A 23,550-nucleotide genomic window follows, 5' to 3' on the forward strand; every position below is an offset into this window, starting at 1 on the left:
GATGCTTCAGGTTACAGACTCCGCTAACCCAGAAATAGTACCTCGGGTTAAGAACTTTGCTTCAGGATGAGAACAGAAATTGTGCGGTGGCAGCACAGCAGCAGCAGGAGGCGCCATTAGCTAAAGTGGTGCTTCAGGTAAAGAACATTTTCAGGTTAAGAACGGACCTCTAGAACGAATTAAGTTCTTAACCTGAGGTACCACTGTAGTTAGTTAGGTATTTCTATTGTTTTACTTGATAGGGGGCAGCTGCCCCCCCGGCTATGCCCAGGGCTGGATTTAGATTTGATGAGGCCCTAAGCTACTGAAGGTAATGGGGCCCTTTATATGTCCAGCTGTCCTTTGTCAACAACAAATTGTTGCGGCTTTTTGTGTTGAATATATGCTATATGGTAATTTATGGAACTAAAAGGTGTCTAAAGCCATTTGCACATAACAAAATATGTATTTTATCAAAGTAATTGTTGAACTGAAATAGTTAGGGAGATGTATATTAATAGTTAATTTTTTGGGGGGTCCCCAAGAGAGTGGGGCCCTAAGCTATAGCTTGTTTAAAGGTAAAGGGACCCCTGGCCATTAGGTCCAGTCGTGACCAACTCTGGGGTTGCGGTGCTCATCTCGCTTTATTGGCTGAGGGAGCCGGCTTACAGCTTCCGGGTCCTGTGGCCAGCATGACTAAGCCGCTTCCTGCGAACCAGAGTAGTGCACGGAAAGTTTACCTTCCCGCCGGAGCGGTACCTATTTCTCTACTTGCACTTTGATGTGCTTTCGAACTGCTAGGTTGGCAGGAGCAGGGACCGAGCAACGGGAGCTCACCTCGTCGGGGGATTCGAACCGCGACCTTCTGATCAGCAAAAAGTCCGCTTTTCATTAGCACGACCCCAATTAAAGCCACCCAGATGTTCGTGCAACATCTGCTCGCAATGCAACTCGTAAATGCCAATAGAACAACGGCGCTGACTCTCAGGGCAGCGCGTAATAGGACGGCGACCTCGCAGTTCGATCCTATGCTCTGCGCACCAAGGATCGGCAGAAAGGCGCAGGAACCTCAACTGCGCCCTCTCCCGGCCGCCGGCAGCCTGGCCGCTTCTTCCAGATCGCAGGAGGCACCTCCAGAGCCCAGCCTCTTGCGGGGTGGAGCCCCGGAACGCCGCCCCGCGCCCTCTTCCTCCCCCGCTCCTCCTGTCGGGTCGAAGTGGGAGGATCCCGGCAATCCCCATTGCTCCCCTGGTCTCTTTCTGGAAGGGAGCGCAGCTCAGCGGCTCCTCGGAGATGGGGATGGAGTGGCGGGCGCGCGTCGCTGTTGCGTTCTGCCTCCTTTGCGCTGCTGGATCCGTCCGGGCAGGAAGACCACCTTCAGGTACTGTTGGAAGCGGGGCGGGCAAAAGAGGAAGTTTAGCGGGGTTGGACGGCGTGATCGTGCAGGGAACGATCCGAGGCGTCCCGCGGCTGTCGGGGAAAGCCCAGAAGCAGGACCTGCCGCTTGCAGATAGATGGGGAGCGGGGAATTCGGGACGGGAACGAGTTTGGGAGCTTGGGATGCTAGCAGTGCCTCTCCACACCCCACCCCGCAAAAAGAAGCCCCAAAACCTGGCTGTCCCTGCAGGTATTTTGTACCGCAACCCCTATTGTCCCTGACCGTTGACGGGGTCCACTGGTGTAGATGGGAGTTGCAGTCCGGTAGTTTCTGGAGATCGCCAGGTTGGGAAAATCTACCTGTGAGGAGTTTGCAGGGTGAATGGAGCAGAAGGATCCAGGTGCCTTTATCAAGAACTGTTGCCTGCAGGAGGGAGACTGTTCAGGACTGTCCGGAGGTCACTGCGGTCAGGTAGCTTGAGGCCAGCACCCCAAGCAGCTGGTTTAATCCTATTTGATTAATTTTGCAAACTGCTCTGAGGTATTCTACAATCAAGCGACATATAAATTTCATAAGGTCTGCGAGGTAGTTTTGGGTATCATGGGAGGTTAGCAGGGGGTCAGTCATTAAATTCATTACTAGCTCAATTGCAAAGATATTTAGGATGGTTTGGAGGTCAGCCTCAGAGTGTGCACACACTGTGTTGTCATCAGCATAGTGAATGGTTCACTTTGAGAACCATAACAATTGTTATCTGCAATTGTTGCTGTCATATTATCATGGAGGAGCCGAATGGTGTTCACAAATTTATCTGGGCGGCCAAAATCGGCCTCCACAGTCACTTATAGACTCACTTTTAAAACCGTGTTTATGGAAAACAATCTTACTCGGCTACAAGTGATCGCCAAAGAAGAAGAAGAAGAAGAACTCAATTGGCATAGGTCTTTGTAGGATTTCTGCCTTGAATACTAAAATGCTCAGCGCATTACATTGCAACAGTGCCATTTATTTATTCAATCCCTTTGTAAGAATGCCTAAATATCCCTTAAGTTAGTTTGATGGTGTTAATCCCTTTAAAATGGTATTATTGTACATGGGGCGTTGATCTGCTGCTAGTTTTTCTTAACAGGGTTAAGCAGTTAAAATTAGCGACTGATACATCCCACTCTCCTCATTGTTTCCGTCTAAGGCATTGACTGATGCTGCTAACACTTTCCTATTAACTCTTTGGCTTTCAAGATGGCATGAACGTCCTTTTCATCGTTGCTGACGATCTGCGGCCTGCATTGGGCTCTTACGGCGACCCAGTAGTGAGATCTCCAAACATTGATCAGTTGGCTTCGCGCAGCGTTGTGTTCCAAAATGCTTTTGCACAAGTAAGCAACACAACATTATGTAAACTTTTACCACTCCCTCTGTTTCTGGTGCTCAGGTTGTGTCACTTTGTGTACACAAAATGTCTACCAACCCATTATATTCATATGTTGGTAATCTCATGTTTCTCTGCTGACGACAATCTGCAAGGCCATTTACAGTTTCCCCCTTTTTCATATGGCAGGTGTTGACTAATCCTAAAGGATTAGTCGTAGTCATGGAGAATGGAGTTATCCAAGGCTGTTCATGATTTTTGCCTCAATGTGTCTTCGTACTAACTGGCTGGGCAAAGGAAAATGTGTCACTTGGTGCTTAAATATCAGTTCATTGTGATGTCAGGTGGCCTTGGTGAAGACTTGATGTTTTCATCTGCAAAAAATGTTTTTGATTTGAGTTCCTACTGAAATGAGGCTGCATTTTAATGTTGTATTTTAATCTTGTTTTTAAGTTGTAGTTCAATTAATTGTTTTATACCTGGTGTTAGCCGCCCTGAGCCCGGTCTTGGCTGGGGAGGGTGGGGTATAAATAAAATTTAATAATAATAATTTAATAAAAAGCCGTCCCTGTCTGTCAAAGGTAGGCCATAGGGTGGCAGGTAGGGAAGGCAGGGGTCTGGCCTCTTCGCGGGATTGGCTCAGATGTTCAGGAACACTCAGTGGTTTGCCACTGAATAGCAATTGTTGGAGCAGGGGAGGCTATTATTGTCATGTCCTTGAGGTGGCTTAGCAACCAACAAAGATGTTGAATGTTCCTGCTTCAAACTGATCGTGAAGGCCACTTGATGAGAGACTACATGCTGTCCTATGAATCTGCTTGCTTGCTTGCTCAGATTAGTACCAGAGAGCTACTTTACACTGAAGTGGACTGTTTGCCTTTAGAGCTCAATCTTGTCCACTCTGGCTCACATCAGCCCTTGGCCTTATTTCATGCCAGTGGCAAAGGAAGGAAAAACTGGGAGGAAAAGGGATGGCAGAGAGAAAAAGAGAGAAGCCCTGGCTGCTACTGGTTCTTTCTCCCATTCGCAGTCAGCATCTAGGCTCCAACAGATTCTCCTTGACAGAACGTGGTCCTCAAAACAGTTTCTGTGTCCTTTGGCAGAGAAAGGACTGTCCCTTCAGCCTTTGCCTGGAGCTATCAGGGACTGAACCTGAGACGTCTTGCATTCAAAGCATGTGCTCTGCCAGTGGTCCAGGGCTGCAGGAGGTCAAAGACTTGTTGCTATTTCTGCAGGAGAGTCCCTGTCTCTGGCATCCCTGAGCCAATCAGCATCAAAGGGATGATTCTTGGCCTCTGTGTGCTCCAAAGGGAAGCATTTAGGAACACCAAAAGCACAAGGGGCTTCCATTCCAAGAGAATGGTGAGCAAGTCATGTTACATACAATGCAACTTCATGGAAAACACAACTTACCGTACGTCACTCTAAAAGAAGCTCCTGGAGCCCTCCAAACCATTTGCCTATGCACATGTATAGAAAACAGCTGAAAGGCAACATATGGGATCTGTGTGGATCATTACAATCCATCCCTCGTTGTAAAAACTTAGAAGGTTGTATAATCTTAGTAGGGGGTGCGGCTGGGGTGTAGCTGTGACTATCATGAGGGGATCTTGCACTTCTGAATTTGCCACCACACTATTGTCTACCACTCATCTATGGCCTTCCTCTCCTTTCCCCTCAGCAAGCTGTCTGTGCCCCAAGCAGAGTGTCATTCCTCACTGGGCGGAGACCTGATACCACCAGGCTCTATGATTTTAATTCCTACTGGAGAGCGCACGCGGGAAATTATTCCACGTTGCCGCAGTACTTCCAGGAAAATGGCTACATCACCCTCTCCGTAGGGAAAGTGTTTCACCCAGGTAAGCTCTGAATTGGAAGGATGAGATCTCTGCAGAACCCACTTTTCTGTAAGCCAGGTGGCTTTTAGAATTTGGAGAATTAATTTGAAAGGATCCCCCCCCACTCCACTCCTGGACATTTATTCTGCTGCTTCTGTTTTTCAGGGGTTTCATCAAACCATAACGATGACTATCCGTACAGTTGGACCACCCCTGCTTTTCATCCCTCATCCGAAAAATACGAAAACACAAAGGTGAATGGATGCTATGGCTAATTATTTCTACCATTATTAACTGGGCTGCACTGCTGGTGTGCGTGGCTGATTCGCAGAGATATGGAGGCTACAGTGCTGTGCCCAGTTAACTTGGGAATTATCTTAATTGAACTTAGTGATATTGCCTTCTAAATAGGCGTGTGTAGGTTTGTGCTACTGGACAAGTCTTGCTTTCAAGGACTTTGCAACCTAAAGCCAGTAGTACAAATTTAAACCAAACTAGACTTTATTTTTTGTTGGATTTAGCCAACAATAAAGCTTTTGATTTATTTATAACCAGCACCCACATACCCATTGTTGCTTGGGAATTGTAAGAAACAAACAAACATCAGTTCAGTTTCTAAGTCAGTGGTTAAAATCAGATTGAAAGGTTCAATCTGCCATCTTGATTTAAAATGGCATCCAGCAGCATACAAACATAGATTTTAAAAAAACCTCTTCTCCTTGATCCCAGGAACCATCATAAAAAAATTGATGACAATACCTTAAGGAGCCCAAATGCATGGCGAACAAACAATTTTCCAAAATATATAGTAGATGGGTTATAGTGTGTTTATCATTTAAATGTTGTACTGAGCATTATTGTTTTTAATGGTTTCTAAACTACATGGAGAATTCTTGTTATATGGGTGGTATAAAAATGGAAAAAAGGAATGAAATAATAAGTAAAGAAAAATAATTTGTATTCTGCCTCTCCCCGAAACATAAATTTGTGTTCAAAGTAGCATACAAATTCAGGTCTAATCTAACTGTAAAGTAGAAATACATTGGAATGAGATGAGGATAAGAAGGAGTGTATGTGCACAATTGCAGCTACAGTTAAATAAAGTTTGGAGATAGCTGGGAATGAAAATTAAGAAGGGAAGCCAAAGTCCATGGGGATGGGTTAGGTTTTGAGGAGGGCTTTGAAGAAAGAGGGGAGATGAGATATATGGGAAAATGACTTTGGCAGGTTATAGGGACATATTTTTGTTTACTCACGGGACCATTAAGAAGGTCTTCATTCATGAGTAGCAGCAGTCAAAGTGGTGTGGGCAGGGGGAGATGAAGGCCCCAAAGACCCTCCCAGCTGCGCAAGCTACCCATAAGCAATTCGCTTGGGGGTGGCAGGTGCCAGACGTTCGACAGGGAACATGCTTCCATTCCATGGGAGGACCACTAACAGTGACTCTGCTGAAGACCTAAGGGATAAGGCAAGGATATCAGGAGGGTATCAGGAGATCCTTAAGGTATCCCAGTTCCAAGTTGTTAAGGACTTTGCGAATCAATACAATAGACTTTTGTTGATTTCACTGGGACTTTTTGCCTTGTGATTTGTTTTTGATCCCAGTGCCCCTCTCAGGAGACTGTTTTCTTCTTTTAAAGGTTTGCAAAGGAAAAGATGGAGAACTTCATGCCAACCTTATCTGCCCAGTGGATGTTTCAGAGATGCCCGAGGGGACCTTGCCAGATATCCAGAGCACCGAGGAAGCGATTCGTTTATTGAACATTGTGAAGGAGAGTAAGAGCAGGTTCTTCCTGGCTGTTGGGTATCACAAACCCCATATTCCATTCAGGTACCCCCAGGTAAGGAAGCCTGAATAGAAGAACCCACCTGAAAGAAATGTGCAGTCCTAGACAGTTGTTCTAGATCAATGAAAATCACATGGGGTTTGGCATTTGGTTGGCCAAAAATGGTTTGGTTGCTTGACCCTCTAGATCAAGTATGGGAAACTGTGAGGTGGACAGTCAATGGTGACTTATCTCTCCCATTTGACCATCCGAATCAACGCTAGTGAAACTGAACATGCTGCCTTTGGCAATGCATGAGGGGAAATTCCTGAAAATACAACTTGTAGAGAGACCATGCCCCTGCGGACAGAGGCAGATAGAATCAGTCAAGCATGTTCTTTTGCCCTGCCCCTGGCATCAGACAATTTGATCTATGTTTATAATCAGTTGGTTGTTAGTAGGGAGTAGCATGCAGAGGAATGGAAAGTAGCCTTCCTTATGTTTTCTCAGGAAGGGGATAAGATGGAGATATTAGCCAGGTTTCTGCAACATGCAGCGAGGGTTTGCGAATGTTATACAACATTAACTCAAGTGTTAGATGCAGGTTTTGATGAGTGATTTTATGGTATGTGCCAATAAAGGTTTGAGAATTTGTATTTGTGTGGGGAACTGGATCCGGTCAATGGGTTGGAGCCTTATCTCCCTGCACCCACAGGGACCAATTTTCACAGGTGGGTGATGCAGTCAGTGGCTCCCATGGGTGGAGTTGCCATCTAGATGGGGTTCCACAAAGTTCTCCCTAGTCACAACACGGCTGCTGCCACATGCCAAACACAGCATGTCGCCTGGTTGTAAGAACCACTGCAGAACAGCAGTAGGAAACCTGCAGCCTGTTTTTGTTTGCAAGCCTTGAAATGGCTCTTCTGAAATCTCTGCTCCAGGAATTTCTCAAATTGTACCCCTGGGAAAACATCACACTGGCCCCTGATCCTGATGTTCCTAAAAGGCTCCCTTCTGTGGCCTACAATCCCTGGATGGACATCAGGCATAGGGAGGATGTTGCAGCACTGAACATCAGCTTCCCTTATGGGCCAATTCCAGAGAACTTCCAGGTAGGTGACATATTCCCTTTCTCTGCACTTAGCTGAAGTGCGAGTCAACAATCTGCCTGCTCTCTGCTCCAGGTTTTGCAGGTCCCTTGGGCAAGGTGCAATTCTTGGGACCCCTGCTCCCTCCCTTTGGGAGTCTATATCCTTATGACCATCAGCTGCTGCTGCTGCTCCTCTTCCTCATCACTGCTTCCACCTATTTCCTTCAAGGTATAGAGCTGCTGAGCAAGCAGGCAGCAACACCCACCTCTCTTGGGCACCAGCACGGTTGTCTGGACCAGAGTGAGAAGTAGTGGCTCACGCAGTGCTGGACAGGAGGAGCAGGCCCAAATGGCGTTCTGGTCAGTAGCTCCCTTGCTGGGCTGCTGGCCTTTGGCAGATGTCCAAGCATGCAGATCCTTAGCGCTCCTGGATCTCGTTCTGATATGGGAGTAGGGAACTTGGGGAATCCTTCGCTTTTGGGGTTTGCTTTATGGCAGAACGTTTCAGGGCATGCTTCAGATTTGGGGGGAATGCGGGTGGCACCAGTCACAAAGTAGCTGCCATGGTGGCGGCAGGGGTGGTGGGCATGTGACATAACACCAGACAGGGACCGTGGCATAACACGAAATTAGAGAGACAGCCGCCTCGCAACAGCCTTATGCTTGGCATGGGAAAGTCAGCTGTGACCTGGTTGGTCCTTAGTATGGAGAAATAACATAATATTGATTACAAACACACACAGAGCCTCTGTTGTGATCTAATAACAGACAAAAGCTCCTTATTAATACTGGGATGGAGCCACTTGTATCCCTTCCAGATATTGCAGGACTACAACTCCCATCAGACCAGCCAGCATGGCCAGTGGTGAAGGATGATGGGAGCTGTAGTCCAACACCGTTCAGTAGGTCACAACTTCCCTAACCTTGGTATAATAAGTTGGGCAAGTAGGTTGCAAGCAGGTCTTCAGTGTGAAAAATACCCCGAGTCATAGCTGTCAACTTTCAGATTTGAAAATAAGGGATCAGCAGCCTTGAAAATAAGGGATCAGCAGCCTCACCTGTCCCGGGGACAGTCTACGGGATATCTAACAGTGGGAAGCAGTGGGAAACAGCGCTGGAATAAAGGAATTTCCCACAAAAAAATGGAAGGTTGATAGCTATGCCCCGAGTCCTTATAGATGCTTTTTAGATAGTCCTTATAGATAGTCCTTGGATGCTTTTCTAATTTTTTTTGCAGCGGCAGATTCGTCAAAGCTACTTTGCATCTGTCTCTTACGTGGATACGCTGGTTGGGAGGTTGCTAAGTGCCCTAGATGACATGGAGCTGTCCCACAACACAATCGTAGTGTTTACCGCAGACCACGGTAAGTTGTCTTGTTGACATATTAATACAGATCTTTCCAAACATTAGTGTGTCACCTGCAGTGTGTAGTTGTATTGCATGAATGCTCTTCCTGGGGCTGGAAAGGGGTTAGTTTAACCTCCGGTTTGCTAGTAAAACTGAATCACTGGATAGTGAGATGATACCTGTCTAAAAAGTGTGTCACCAACATGAAAAGTTTGGAAATCAATGGGTATCAGTGGCTATTAGTCATGAAGGATATATAGTAACTGCCTCCAGGACCAGAGATAGTTTACCTCTGAATACAAATCACCTAGAATCAGGATTAGGACATTGCTGATGGACTTAGGTCCTGTTTGTGGGCTTCCCATGGGTTTCTGGTTTGCCACTTTGAGAACAGGACATGGACTGAATTGGCCACTGGCCTGATCTAGCAGGGCTCTTGCATTCTTACAAAGAATTGGCATCTTCATATCGCAGGGGTAGGGAACCGTTGGCTCACCAGATGTTGTCCAACTGCAACTCAAATCAGACCCAGCAAGCATGGCTAATGGTCAGGGATGGTGGAAGCTGCAGTTCAGCAACATCTGGAGGGCCAAAGGTTCCCTTCACCTGTTACATGGCATCACCTCTTTTTTTGCTGGGTCAGGCTCTTTGTTCAGTGAAGGGATGGGAAATTCTAGTCCTTCACATGTTACTGGACTACAGCTCCCATCATTCCTAGCCATTTGCCAGGCTAGCTGGCGCTCATGAGATTTGGAGTCCAGCATCATCAGGAGAACTACAGGTTCCCTATCCTTGGCTTAGCCCAATACTGGCAGATATATCCTTTGATGCAAGTTCCACCATCCCTGGCTATTGGCTGGCAGGGGCTGATAAGTGTTGGGAGTCCAATATCATTTGGAGGGCCGTGGGTTCCTCATTCCTGGTGCAGGTCAAGTGCCCAACTCTATATAAGGCAGTTTGCTACATCCCTGCACTTTTTATTCACATACTATGTAGGGATATTTTTTTTTTAATTAGGCAACTAATATTGTAATTAATAAATGACTAAGTTAAAGTGGCCTATGGGGGGAAATGGAAGTTCCTCAAGGGTTCCTCACCAGTCAGGTAAGTGGCTGTTTAACAAGCTTGTTTTTGTGGGTTCTGAGATAGTTGATTGAAAAACCTTAGCATCTGCTTTACCAATGAACATTCGTGCCCCCCACACCCCCAACACATAGATGATGCTCTTCCTTCAATGTTTCTTGATCTTATCTAGGCTGGTCACTGGGTGAACATGGCGAATGGGCGAAATACAGCAACTTCGATGTGGCAACCCGGGTGCCACTGATGTTCTATGTTCCAGGAATGACAGTCCCCACCTCTCACCTGGGAGAGAGGGTTTTTCCTTTCATCAATCCCTTCACGCAGGTTTCAAGCCCTGTTGCACAAGGTAAATCTTCAGAGTTTAATTAATGATGTAAATATTTGGGCTGCAACATTTAATTGATTGTTTGGTTGACTCGTTTTAAAACAAGCAAAGCAACAAACCGTTTGGTCAGCGACGAAGGTGCCCTGGTTAAGTGGACACATTACACACATTAATGTTTTAAACATACAGACATTAATGTTTTAAAATAAAAATATTTTTCTACAAAGCACTGTAGAGGGCCATCTTCAGAGCCATTTCACTTTCTTTCACAGGAAGGAATCCCTATTCCAAGATGATGCTTTGTGTTTTGTTTCAAAATTATTATTTTACTTATGCACATTTATGCCTCTTTAATTGTTTTACTTAATGGCAGCACAACCTGATATGTTTTTCTACTCATCCATAGCTGTTGTATGTCCCGTTTTAAATACTGGATTTTTTTTACTGTCCTTCTCAAAGTGTCATGATTACTCGAAGCAATGCCATATAAAAATCCAGTATTAAAACCTAGCAGAACAAAGCCATAAAATTCTCACGAAATTCCATAACTGCAATCCAAAAGCACTAGCAGCAACACAGTTCAGTTAATGATAGCATATTAAATACCTGGGTTGCTTTTTGAAAAAATCAAATTTGTTTCAACTTTTCAAATACCACAATGGCACAATGTCAGTATATAAGCAAAACACATGATACAGAAATGCTTAAACATTTGGGCGCACGCACCCACCCACCCCGACTGTTGTTAATATTTCTTAAAATCCTCCATCCCACCCAATCCCCCATCCCCAAATACATTAAAAAAGGTAAAGGACCCCGACAGTTAAGTCCAATTGCAGATGATTCTGGGGTTGCAGCGCTCATCTCGCTTTACTGGCCAAGGCAGCTGATGTTTGTCTGCAGACAGTTTTTCTGGGTCATGTGGCCAGCATGACCCAGCCGCTTCTGGCGAACCAGAGCAGCGCACGGAAATGCCGTTTACCTTCCCGCCGGAGCGGTACCTATTTATCTACTTGTACTTTGTCGTGCTTTTAAACTGCTAGGTTGACAGGTGCTGGGACCAAGCAACGGGAGTTCACCCCGTCGTGGGGATTCGAACCGCCAACCTTCTGATTGGCAAGTCCAAGGCTCAGTGGTTTACACCACAGCGCCACGCTCCCAAATACATTAAAAGTAAAGGTACCCCTGACCGTTAGGTTCAGTTGTGGACGACTCTGGGATTGCAGCACTCATCTCGCTTTATAGGCCAGCTCCCGTTGTTCAGTCCCAGCTCCTGCCCAAATACATTAGACGACTGGAAAACATGAACGTAACACCAGTAACAATATAAAAGCAACCCTTGAACTTTGGAAATGACTTTCCCTTTTCACATCACCATTTGAAGTGAAGTGACCCAATTTCTAGAAAGTTGACATTTCCTCTCTGTTTTGCCTCCCGCTACTATGATCTGTTCAGTTAACTTCCCCAGAATTGCAAAGACCCAGGACTGACATAACCATTGAGTTAGAACAGGGAGTTTACTGGACACCTGTAATTAGGTTCCTCAGGTTTTTATGGGAAGAAGTCTTGTTTTACTTCTGAGCTGAGAGATGCAACTCATTGATTTTTTGCGGAACGCTCAGATAGTCATAGAAACACTTATTCTGCTAGTACTAATTTAGCAGCAGCAGGGCTTGCTCCTTAGGCAATAGGCATGGCTTTTCTTTCTATTTGCAGTATTTAATTAATTCAAAGCAGCTGGACGTGATCTGCTGAACTCTTTGGATGCTCTCTGACCTTTTCCTTAATGCTTCCTCCCTCCTAGGCAAATCCGGAGAAATTGTTGAGCTGGTGTCCCTCTTCCCGACACTCGCTGAGCTTGCTGGATTAAAAATCCCCCCTGTATGTCCCCAGCCTTCATTTCACACCCCCCTGTGTGCTGAGGGGCAAAGCTTACTGCGTTATTTCCCATCCATCCATGGAGGCCAAGAAAACAACAGCAAAGGAGCAAAGGGCTCAGATCCTCCAGTTGCCTTCAGCCAGTATCCCCGCCCAGGAGACACTCCGGATTGGAACTCTGATCTGCCTCTGCTTAAGGACATAAAAGTGATGGGTTATTCTATACGTACCGCTGACTACAGGTGTACGCTGTGGCTTGGGTTCAACCCCAGCAACTTCACAGTCAATCTGAACGACGTCCACGGAGGGGAGCTGTATTTCACAGCGAGTGATCCCAGTCAAGACCATAACAAGTACAGAAGTGACATGCACGGCTCCTTGGCCAAAAAGCTTTGCAACGTCTGGGAGCACAGAATTTGGGGTTCACGTCCTCTTCTGTAAGACATTGCTGCTCAAGTAGTAAAAGACATACAGACCTTTGTGTTATACCCAAAGACGTGTCTTGAATTGTAGCGGCTCTTGGAGCCAAATCTAAAATGTGTTGTGTTCTTGTGTACCAAAGAAGTATTCTTTAGTTCTTTAGAGAGCCAGTGTAGTGTAGTGGTTAAGAGCGGTGGACTTGTAATCTGGGGAACTGGGTTCGCGTCTCCGCTCCTCCACATGCAGCTGCTGGGTGACCTTGGGCCAGTCACACTTCTCTGAAGTCTCTCAGCCCCACTCACCTCACAGAGTGTTTGTTGTGGGGGAGGAAGGGAAGAAGATTGTTAGCCGCTTTGAGACTCCTTAAGGGGAGTGAAAGGCAGAATATCAAATCCAAACTCTTCTTCTTCTTAATAAAGATCCCCCCCCCCCTTTGCAATGACCATTGAGCTATTGAGTGACATCTTTTCTGAACTCGACTAGTAGTCTTTTAAAGGCATCTAAGCTAGCGGACACCATTTACATTTTATGGCAGTGAATTCTGCAAATCAATCTTTATATTAAAAATTTCTGCACCCCATCTTTCCATAAACACCTTGTATGTTTTTCCTGTCCAAGATTTGCTGCCATGTGTGAAGCAGCATTGAAAAGAAGGAGGTGGCAGTAGTAGTAGTAGTAGTGGGGAGGCTTCTATGAAAAGCTAAGTAAAACACATGCACACAAACCTTCTTTTCTTTCCCTTGAGTCCACGGCCAGTCAGTTTCCTTGGGTGACTGAATGCCAGTAGCTGAGGAACACGAGTAAGGAGGGTCCCATCCCATTGCTCTCAGGTCCTGCCTGTAGGCTTCCCATAGGATGCCGGACTAGATGGGCCTTTGCCTTGATGCAGAAGGGCTCTCACATTTCTATAACCCCAGGCTCTAGTGCAGTGGGAGAGTGAAATGAGCCTCTCTCTGTCTGCTTTCTCTGGTGCACACCTTGCATAGTTTTATAAACCACTCTCGTGTGATCTTTCCTGGTCACTTTAAAAAAACCCAAAACCCCACACACAAGAAACGGTCCGTGCTTTAACCTATTCTTGTAAGGAAGGTGTTCCAGTCCTCAGCTTACATTGGGTACCCTTCTTTCCTTATGAATGGGACCTGCAATAAAATGTTGCAGCATGGTATGCTTCTGGTCAGGGTCTAACAGGCCACACCTTCTATCTGGACACTCCAATACATTTTCTTCTCTCCACTCCCATAGTCAGCATTCTGTGCCTCCTGAGCTTGCTGGGGTTTTTTTTGGGGGGGGGCAGGGAAATTCCCCTTAGTTTTTTCTATGAGTTTTTTTGCTACAAATCATAGGGTTCCCCCAAACCCATTGATTCCTGCTCCACATGTGTGTGTGTGTGTTTGTGCTTTCATTTTGGCTACTGTTAGTTTTCTTAGGGGGGACTGGCATGGCAAAAGTCCCAGGTTACACTTTGTCTTAGAGAAAAAGCATTCCAGTCAAAACCATCCACAATGTACATGTATCTTTGTTCATTGAGTTCTGCTCCACACCTGGGTCTCGAAGGCTGCATTTGCAGATGAAATGCAAACCAAGGGTAGTCCATAAACTGCAGTCAAATTCAGGAGTCAGATAGTAAATCCCCGCCTCCCCAGCTACCTCAAGCTCCCCCTCTTTTCTAGAGAGAACTAATCACACACCCTTTGTGCAGTAGCCTTGATGGCTCCAGGACATTCCAGGTAACTAAGCTGGGGAGTCGGCCCAATATATGGGAGAGCAACCTGTAGAGTCTGTCTGGTATTTACCCTCGGACAAGTAAGTTGCTTCCTCAGGGATATTGGTGTGGTTCTGGGCACATCTGACTCGGGGCTCGTCTCTAGCTGTTCAAGGTCCACGAGTTGTTGGCTTTACGTCTGAACCTCACCTTGGACTTGGGGCTGCCCTTAAGGACTGGAAGAAGGGATGCACCCTTTTTTGAAAGCATCCACAGGCCTTCTCCCTAACTTCCCTGTTCCACTGAAATCTCATCTCCTTTCTGTAGCAGTACAGTGGAACCTCGGGTTGCGGATGTAATCCGTGACGGAGGCACGTCCACAACCCACAGCATTCGCATCCTGAAGCGCCGTGTCTGCTCAGGCACCAGAGCGATTTGGAGCTTCTGCACATGCATGAGCGGTGAAACCCAGAAGTAACCTGTTCAGGTACTTCTGAGTTTCCCACCGTCTGTAACCTGAAAACACGTAACCTGTAGCATCCGTAACATGAGGTATGACTTCACTACTAGTTGTGGGCGTCCGTCTGTCTCGAGAGGCAATGGAGTGTGCCATGGGCAGCACTTGCCCAATATCAACCATCTGTTTGCACTGGCCCATTACAGGACCTTCTTGGTGGTGGCTCCCTATGTGTAGAATGCCCTCCCTGGTAAGATACGCCTGTCTCCACTTTATTCACTTCTGGAGAAATTCAAACACTACCTTGTTTACCAGTGTATTTGATGATGGAAAGTTTCTGTTTGTAGCAACCTTGACATTATTAGCTGTGAGAACATGTGATTGTTTTTATTTTTATTGTATTGTTTTATGGCTCCTTTGGGAGGAAGGGTGGACTATAGAATCTGAAAAAATAGCAAATATTATTAATAATACTTCTGCACAGAACTTCATCTTAATCACCAGGAAGGTGGTGCTTGTTTGCTTCTCATAGGGTTGCTCCTCTGTTCGGTTACAACTAATGTTCTGTGCATAACGGCCCATAAAGAAATGCTAACGGCATAAGTGATGCCATTAATTTGAGTTTTATGCTTCAGGAAGGCTGAATTGGCTGGTTTGGCCTTGTCAAATCCTGGCCATTCATTGAAGAGGAAGCAGGAATGGTTATGGTACCATTCACGACAGTTTTAATGCTGTTCTAAGACTCGTGAAGGGACGCGGGTGGCGCTGTGGGTTAAACCACAGAGCCTAGGGCTTGCTCATCAGAAAGTCGGCAGTTTGAATCCCCGCGACGGGGTGAGCTCCCATTGCTCGATCCCAGCTCCTGCCAACCTAGCAGTTCAAAAGCACGTCAAAGTGCAAGTAGATAAATAGGTACCGCTCCAGCGGGAAGGTAAACGGCGTTTCCGTGCGCTGCTCTGGTTCGCCAGAAGCGGCTTGGTCATGCTGGCCACATGACCCGGAAGCTGTATGCCAGCTCTCTCGGCCAATAAAGTGAGTCACGACTGGACCTAAGGGTCAGGGGTCCCTTTACCTTAAGACACATGAAGCGCAGCCCTCTTGCATGCTTATTCTGAAATCGAACTCCAGCTGTGCTCAACGGTACTTACTCCCAAGTAAGTATGTAAAAAGAAGTGCAGCTTTGATTTAACCCAGGGAGGAGGATCCCGTGGCTTCCCAGATACTGTGGGACTTTGCTCCCATTGGCCTCATGCAGTATAGCTAACAGCCACTGCTGGTGGAAGTTACAGTCTAACATTTGGAGGACCCCAAGTTCCTCCCTATTTAAGCTGCAGTGCTGCTGAATTCTCTACCTGTGGAGGATAGGACTATAGATAACAGTGAGGTACAATAGTTAAATAGAACTGCTAGGTTCAGAGGCAGTGCTTGTAAACACACACACACACACACACACACACACAGAGAGAGAGAGAGAGAGAGAGAGAGAGAGAAGTCTGCTGCCTTCATGCCTTGCTTGTCGGTTTCCCAGAAGCAGCTGCCTGATCATTGTGAGAAATAGGATACAGTGGTACCTCGGGTTACAGACACTTCAGGTTACAGACTCTGCTAACCCAGAAATAGTGCTTCAGGTTAAGAACTTTGCTTCAGGATGAGAATAGAAATCGTGCGACGACGGCGCGGCAGCAGCGGGAGGCCCCATTAGCTAAAGTGGTGCTTCAGGTTAAGAACAGTTTCAGGTTAAGAACAGACCTCTGGAATGAATTAAATACATAACCAGAGGTACCACTGTATTGGAATGAACACTTTTGGTCTTCACAAAGAGGGGTGGCTCTTATGTTTTAATTTGTTGGTGAGGACCAGCCACATTTCCTGGGAGTGGCTGCAATCTCTGTAAGGGTGTGAATTTTCATAAGAACATCAGAACATAAGAAGAGCCTTCTGGAGAAGACCCAATGGCCTCTCTAGTCCAGCATCCTGTTCTCACCAAGCAATGTCTTTTGGGAAGTCTGCAAGCAGGCGCTCCCATTCCTGCTGTTTCCAATAACCAGTATCCAGATTCATGCTGCTTTCAATTGCAGACATTTCATTCCTTGGAGGTGCTGCTTTGTTTCACTGAAGTCCTAACGCGGACAGCCTTGTGCTTAATTTCATCAAGATTTGTATTTCTGAAACTGAATTTGATTCAGAAAGGAACATGAAGAAATGTGATTCTCCACCAGAGGACAGCAGCCCCTCAGCACATAATTCAGATGATGGTTTTCACTACCTTTAATACGGTGAGCAAAAAAGCATTTTTCTCTTTGGCATCAAACCTCTGTTTTCTTAAGGTAGGTTCATGTATACAACAACCGTCCCTGACCAGGTGCCTTCTAGTTGTTTTGAGCTACAAATGCCACCATTCCTGATCATTAGCCATGATTGCTGGGACCATGGGATTGAGGGCACCTGAAACACCAGGAAGGAAGCAAGTTAGAGAAGACTGATGTCTAAGCAACTGCCTGGTTGTAGCACAGGACTAAGGAACCTGTTATCCTCCAGATGATTGTCGGACCACGATTCCCATCATCCCTGTCCATTGACCATACTAACTGAGGCCATTTGGAGTTTGAGTTCAACGGCAATAGCTCAGTTGGTTAAAGCATGGTGCTGATAACACCAAGGTTGCAGGTTTCATCCCCATAGGGGCTGCTTCATATTCCTGCATATTCTTACATTGCAGAGGGTTGGGCTAGATGATCCTCAGGATCCCTTCCAACTCTATGATTCTATGCAACACCTGGAGGGCCAGAAAACCCCCACTTTACTGTAGCAAGTGACAAAATTCATCCAGGTGATCATACAAGAAAACCTTTATAAAGCGGAAGAGAGCTTGTGCTCTCTCCCTTTCGGGCCATTAATGTACTGCAGCTGCATAACATAACAAATGTAACTCACAATAAAAGTAATGATACCATTCGAGTACCCACAGTGTTATCACTGTCATTATCACTGTTATTATCTTTATTATCTGAAACTCCCAGCCGTCTCTCCTGCTTCTTCCACAGAGCCACAGTCAGCCTCCAAAAATCTTGCCTGTGTTTCCAGGCTTTTGGCAGAGTGTCTTTGGGCAGAAAAAATCCAGTAAATGGAATTTGCTGCTGCACTGTCCTTATTTGTTTTACAGAGACCCACCCTCTGTCTTGGTTTCATGCTTCAGACTTTGCAGCCAAGGAACCGTCTCCCTGCCTGAAGGAGTTGGGCTCAGGGCACATCACATTTTATCCTCAAAACAACCTTGTGAGGTTGGTTAGAGTAAGACCTATGTAGGATAGCTATATATGCACTAGCAGTGCGAAAGAGAACAGCCTGCTTTAAACAACAACAACAACAACACCCCATTATGCTATTGATTGTCAAGGGATATATTTTTTTTTAATCTAAATGATTCTTGGGAATTTATAGTGTGAGGCTTTGATAATTTGCAGTTCTGAAAATGTATAGAATTATAGTAACTGTAGAGTTGGATGGGACCACAAGGGTCATCTAGTCCAACCCCCTGAAATGCAGGAATCTTTAGCCCAACATGGGGCTCAAACCTATGACCCTGAGATTAAGAGTCTCATGCTCTACCAACTGAGTTACAATATATAGATTAAACTTAAATTTGGATTGTCTTGTTTGCTTTTTGTGATTAATAAAAATCTGATTGACTGGGTTAGGCTAAGAGAAAGTAACTGTACAGTGGTACCTCAGGTTAAGTAACTAATTCGTTCCGGAGGTCTGTACTTAACCTGAAACTGTTCTTAACCTGAAGCACCACTTTAGCTAATGGGGCCTCCTGCTGTTGCCGCGCCACCGGAGCACAATTTCTGTTCTCATCCTGAAGCAAAGTTCTTAACCTGAAGCACTATTTCTGGGTTAGCAGAGTCTGTAATCTGAAGCGTATGTAACCTGAAGCGTATGTAACCCGAAGTACTACTGTATTTGGAACCCATGTCTTACTCCCTCTCCATATTTAATACATGCTGTTGGTTGCCGCTTTGATTTCAGGTATCCTAGGATTTCCACAAACCATCTGGCAACTGTGCTGACTTCTGCTTCTTCCTCCTGGTAGTTTACACAGCAGGGTTTTGCAGGCAGAATCGCAGGGTCAGAGTGAGAAAGCCAACTAACGAAAAATAAATGCACAGATCTTGCATTTATAAAAATGCAAGTTTTTATAAAAATCCTGATCTGTTTTTATAAAAATCCTGATCTGTTTATGAGTCACTCTGTACTGTTGCCACTTTGATGTGTTTCAGGTGCCAAGCCGCTTTGTATAAAATGAAGTTCTGTGTTCACTCATTCACCATAATAGGGAATCTAAAACAGCCCCCCCCCCACTTTTGGCCAAAGTGGATGGAATTTACCGGCACAGGAGCCTCTCCAGAGTGGACTGAGCCTGACAAATTGCAGACAAATAGATCCAGTGTTTTGTTTTGTTTTTAATTGGGGAAGTAAAAGGGATTTACTTTTCTCTATTTTCTCTTCGGTGCTCTGCAGGCAGCATTTTCGACAGCCTCACTTTCATGGACACAGAGAAGCACAGAGATATACAGTAAACACAGCACAGAAACACAGCAATCTGACTCAGAAAGTGGTGTGCCTTTACTGACATCGTGATTCGACCTGCGAGACACCCTCACAAACCACAAACAAACTGTTTACCTTCCTATGTGACCCACACACATATCCAGTAGGAACTCTTATTTTTTTAACTTTGGGTGGTAGCTGATGCCAATCCTACTCAGAGTAGACTCACTTAAATTAATAGACATGATTAACTCATGTGCATTAATTTCAGTAGGTCTACCCTGAGTAGTACAAACGTGGGGTGCAGTCTTTTGTCTCCCACAACATGGGATGTGCTTGTAAACCACTTCACCAGGAGTAGAAGGATTTTCAAGTTCTGGAGCACTGCTGCTGCAGCATGTTCATTAATTTGAACTTCCTCTTCTTGTTGTTGTTTCCCCAGAAAGAAATAATTTTTAAAAACGTGGTCAGGAAGGATGGGAGTTTGAGCATGGCAGCGTTCCAGCTCTGCCTGCACCACGGTAAGCAATGTATTCTTCAGGTCAAGATGATCTGCAATAACAAACAAGGCAGCACAGTGAGAGCAATAAAAGCAGACGGCTAGGAGAGAGAGAGAGCAGGAGAGGGAGAGAAATGTAAACCAAGTGTCATAAAATAAATGAGATGCCGCCATTGACCCTCTTCCCCAGGACGGCTTCGCAACAGCTGGAGCGCAAGGCATACGTCTGCATCAGCAGGATTTGCTACCTGTCTGGCAGGTTAGGAACAGCTACACTGGAGACTCTTGAGTTAAGCAGGAGGCAAAGGCAAAGGCAAAGGCAAAAAAAAAGTAGAGTCAACAAACAGGCTTCAGTTAATAAAAAAGCAGCGTGTGAGTGAGATGAGCTCCAATCTCTGCTTTCTAAAATCACAGTAGCTCTTCTATTCTTTCCTGTGTAAAACAAAAAAAGAAAAACCCCACCATGTCCAAGACTGATTCCCCTGCCCCTTTGAGCTTGCTTTTAAATAAAATAAATAAATTATTGTTCTTCTAACAGAGGGATCTTGAATGTGGCAGAGGATGCTGCTGCTGCTTTTAGAGTTCTGGGACATTTTTACAGCTTGCAAGCTGTAGTTAGGGCTTTATTATATGCCTGCTGTTCATCCTGGCACGACTTACACGAAAAATGCAGCTGCAGCTCCTTTTTTCATAAATAAATAAATAAATAATCAATCTCTTTCCGTGTGGGATAGGCAGAGTGTTTTAAATCAATAGTGATTGCTAGTGTGGACCTTGCAGTGTAAACTCGCCACACAAGCCTGCACTTGTTAAAGAGCAGAAGAAGATTGGATTGGATTAAGAGTGCAATCCTATGCTTGGATTCATAGAGTTGGGAGGCACCTCCAAAAGTTATCTAGTTGAACCTTCTTGCCAGGGCAGAAAATCCAGGACTCCAGCATGGTCTCTTCCACTGTCATGGCTCATATTGTCAGAATGGGGAAATGGGTTTGTTGCTGCAAGAGCTTCAGATCACTTTAACTGAGTGACCCGAATTTGCCAGCATGTGATTGAATTCCATCCAAAAACAGCAACAGCCTGGAAGTGACCTTTGTCTAAAAAACCTTTCCTTGTAATTTGAACCCATTGCTTGGGGTCCTACCCTCTGGAGCAACAGAAAACAGTTTTGTTCCATTGTCTATGCGGCAGCCCTTCAGATATTTGAAGACGATGGCTGTCATATTGCCTCTTAGCAGTCACTTCTCTAGGCTAAACATACGCAGCTCTTTCAACCTTTCCACTTGGACTTAAGACTCCAGAGTTCTTGCCATCTTTGTTGTCCGCCTCTGAACATGTTCTAGTTTGTCAGTATCTTAAACTGCAATGTCAAGAAGTGGACATGATACACTAGGATAATTCTATCCACAGCAGACCAGAGTGGTAATGTTACTTCTTGTGATCTGGCCACCCTGCTTCCAATGATGCAACCTAGAATCACATTTTAGAGGTTGCACTATGCTGCTGAGGCATGCTTAATTTGTGTCCTTCTACTGAAACCACTGGATCCTTTTCACTGGGATATACTCCTAGTGAGTGAACATTGGATTTCAGCCTAAAGATCCACCTAGTCCTGCAGTCTGTTTCCCGCAGTGGCTAATAAAATTCTGTAGTGGTGGCACGCAAGGGTGCTGAGAGTTCTTATGAGACCCTCTATTTCCCCTCAAAGAGCTGCAATCTCAAGAGGTCCCTGTGGTGAGCAACTGATCATTAAACCATTCTGGGAAGGGGAATAGATGTCTCCTAACACCCTTAGCAAACTACAGCTCCCATAATTTTGGGGGGGAAGCCATGACTGTTTTAAGTGGTATCATAAATGTGTGGTGTGAATGTAGCCTTGGAAAGGTGGGCTTCAGCCTTAATGAAAGACTTGTGCTCCTTCCATTCTCCAGCCTGAGAGAAAGAGAGAAAAGCTTGCTCCAAGCCCTTTGAAACACGGAGCCAGCATCTCTTTCTCTTTGCTCCCTTCATCTTCTTTCATATCCGGCTTCTCTGCTCTCTGGGCTCACCTCTGATGCTGCCCTCATTATGAAGGTGCTTTCTCTTCAGCCACTGTGAAGCAGGGCCATCCCTTCTCTGCATGCTTTGACTCTGCCAAAGATGCTTTCCTTCTTGTTGGTCTCGGCCACAGGAGTGGTAGCCGATTCTGGGCAGCGCTTTTTCTCCCCAGCAGATTGGCTAATTAAAACAGGAGTATTTAATCACATAGTGGCAAGGCTTGTTTTGATATCTGCAGGCTAGTCTTCTCTCTTGACTGGAGAAAATGTCAGCTCTGGGAGAATATGAAACAAATAAATATATAGTTCTGGAACAGACGATGGGCAGTGCACCGTCCACTGGGAACAACTTCTTAGGCAAAGCCCTGTGGAAAATCTGGAATCCGCAGTCTGTAGAGTGTCTCCTTATAACCTCTATCTGATCCATTAAAAAGCACTTTCCAACATTTATTTATTATGTTTCCATCCTGTCCTCTCTGCAGAGCACTCAGAGCAGCAGACATTGTGCTTTCCCTTTTATCCACACATCACAGTGCAAGAAGAGTCCTGTTAGGTCAGCCCAATGGCCCATCTAGTCCAGCATTCTGTTCTCATAGGGGTCAACAAGATGCCTGCGGTAAACCCACAAACAGGACCTGAGCACAACATTCTGGGCATGCAGGACTGGCGCATAAGTGTGGAATAAGCGGTGGCATTGCCAATTCCTTTGTGGGGCTCTCTCTGCATTCCAGGGATTACTTACTCCTCCACTCTGGATGAATTCCATGTATTTCATTCCCTGCACTTTAAAATTAGTTTGATCTTCTGCCAAGGGAATTGCTTCCCCTCACTCGAGTCCCCTCGAATATTCCACAGCAAGACGGATGTGATCCTGTGTGCAAGGGGGGCCTTAATTACGAGGAGCTGTGGGAGACGCGTGGCTTTGCCTTTGCCGCCTCCATTGGAACCTTGTCTCAGAAACGTAATCAAGGGCAGGGATGAGGAAGACAAACAGATTAGCTGATTGAACTGGATGGTCTAATCATTTTCTCATCACTGGCTTTCGTTCCTCTTTGCTATAATAGGATTAGCGTGTGTTCAGGCTATTGATCATTGCGGAAGTTTGGTCAGGAGGAAAGCCTGTGATGGTTTTTTGTTTAAAATGCCTCCTGAATAGGCTGCCGCTTCCATCTTCTGTACGATCTGGAGCGTCCCATCTTCAGTTTGCCACCACCGGTTAGAAAACAAGGTGGGGAGGTGGGGGAGGAACCTGTGGCCTCCCAGATGTGCTTGGGTCCCAACTCTTGTCAATCCCATCCAGTGTAGCCAATGGCCAAGGGTGATGGGATTTGCAGCCCAACCACATCCCAGTGCTGTGCTAAACAAACCTTAAGTAGTAGCAAGGCTAGAAAAATGGTCTTTGGGAGAGGAAGGCAATCATAGTAGACAGTCCAGTGGCCAACGGCCTTAGGTTGAGTCAGTCTATTGGGCCACCCAGCACAGAACTGTCTACTCTGGGGGGTTGTCAACATGGTGTGCCTCCACTCCTATGATGAGCAGGGTCTTATGTTCCTCTCCAAGCCATAATACTTGAGACCCATTTTTAAACAAAAGACAAGAGGTACTTCCAATGAAACATGCCAGTGCTCAAGATTCTAGCCAGCCAGTGAGCCAAGTCATTTCCCAAGAAACTCCATTCCATCATCTCTCTCCACCCAGCTTCCTATCGATCGCAATAACAGTCAGTCAACACGCTGCAGTTGTTTAGGAGTCTCCCAGGTCTGTCACATGACTGGGTGGCTGCATAAGTAATGGCACCTACACCCTGAACGTCAGGGGGGAAAACGGGAAA

At 45.8% G+C, this 23,550-nt stretch overlaps 1 protein-coding gene across 1 annotated transcript; it reads left to right on the plus strand.

Moving 5' to 3' along the window:
- The first annotated feature begins 977 nt into the window (after window positions 1-977).
- IDS (iduronate 2-sulfatase) lies at window positions 978-12,917 on the plus strand. Its single transcript, XM_083722967.1, has 9 exons — window positions 978-1,360; window positions 2,597-2,733; window positions 4,408-4,585; window positions 4,730-4,818; window positions 6,205-6,405; window positions 7,272-7,442; window positions 8,658-8,784; window positions 10,024-10,197; window positions 11,981-12,917. The coding sequence occupies exons 1-9, from the start codon at window positions 1,273-1,275 to the stop codon at window positions 12,493-12,495; spliced, it is 1,680 nt and encodes a 559-aa protein (XP_083579093.1). The 5' UTR covers window positions 978-1,272; the 3' UTR covers window positions 12,496-12,917.
- Window positions 12,918-23,550: the final 10,633 nt, after the last annotated feature.

Source organism: Podarcis gaigeae, assembly GCF_964106915.1.
Source record: "Podarcis gaigeae genome assembly, chromosome: Z".
Lineage (NCBI taxonomy): Eukaryota > Metazoa > Chordata > Lepidosauria > Squamata > Lacertidae > Podarcis > Podarcis gaigeae.

Bases quoted from the DNA above. Each gene is read 5' to 3' on its own strand.
- IDS (XM_083722967.1), top strand. From the start codon at position 1,273: ATGGGGATGGAGTGGCGGGCGCGCGTCGCTGTTGCGTTCTGCCTCCTT. The intron at 6,406-7,271 runs GTAAGGAAGCCT...TCTCTGCTCCAG, and splicing joins TTCCATTCAGGTACCCCCAG to GAATTTCTCAAATTGTACCC. The intron at 10,198-11,980 runs GTAAATCTTCAG...CCTCCCTCCTAG, and splicing joins TTCAAGCCCTGTTGCACAAG to GCAAATCCGGAGAAATTGTT.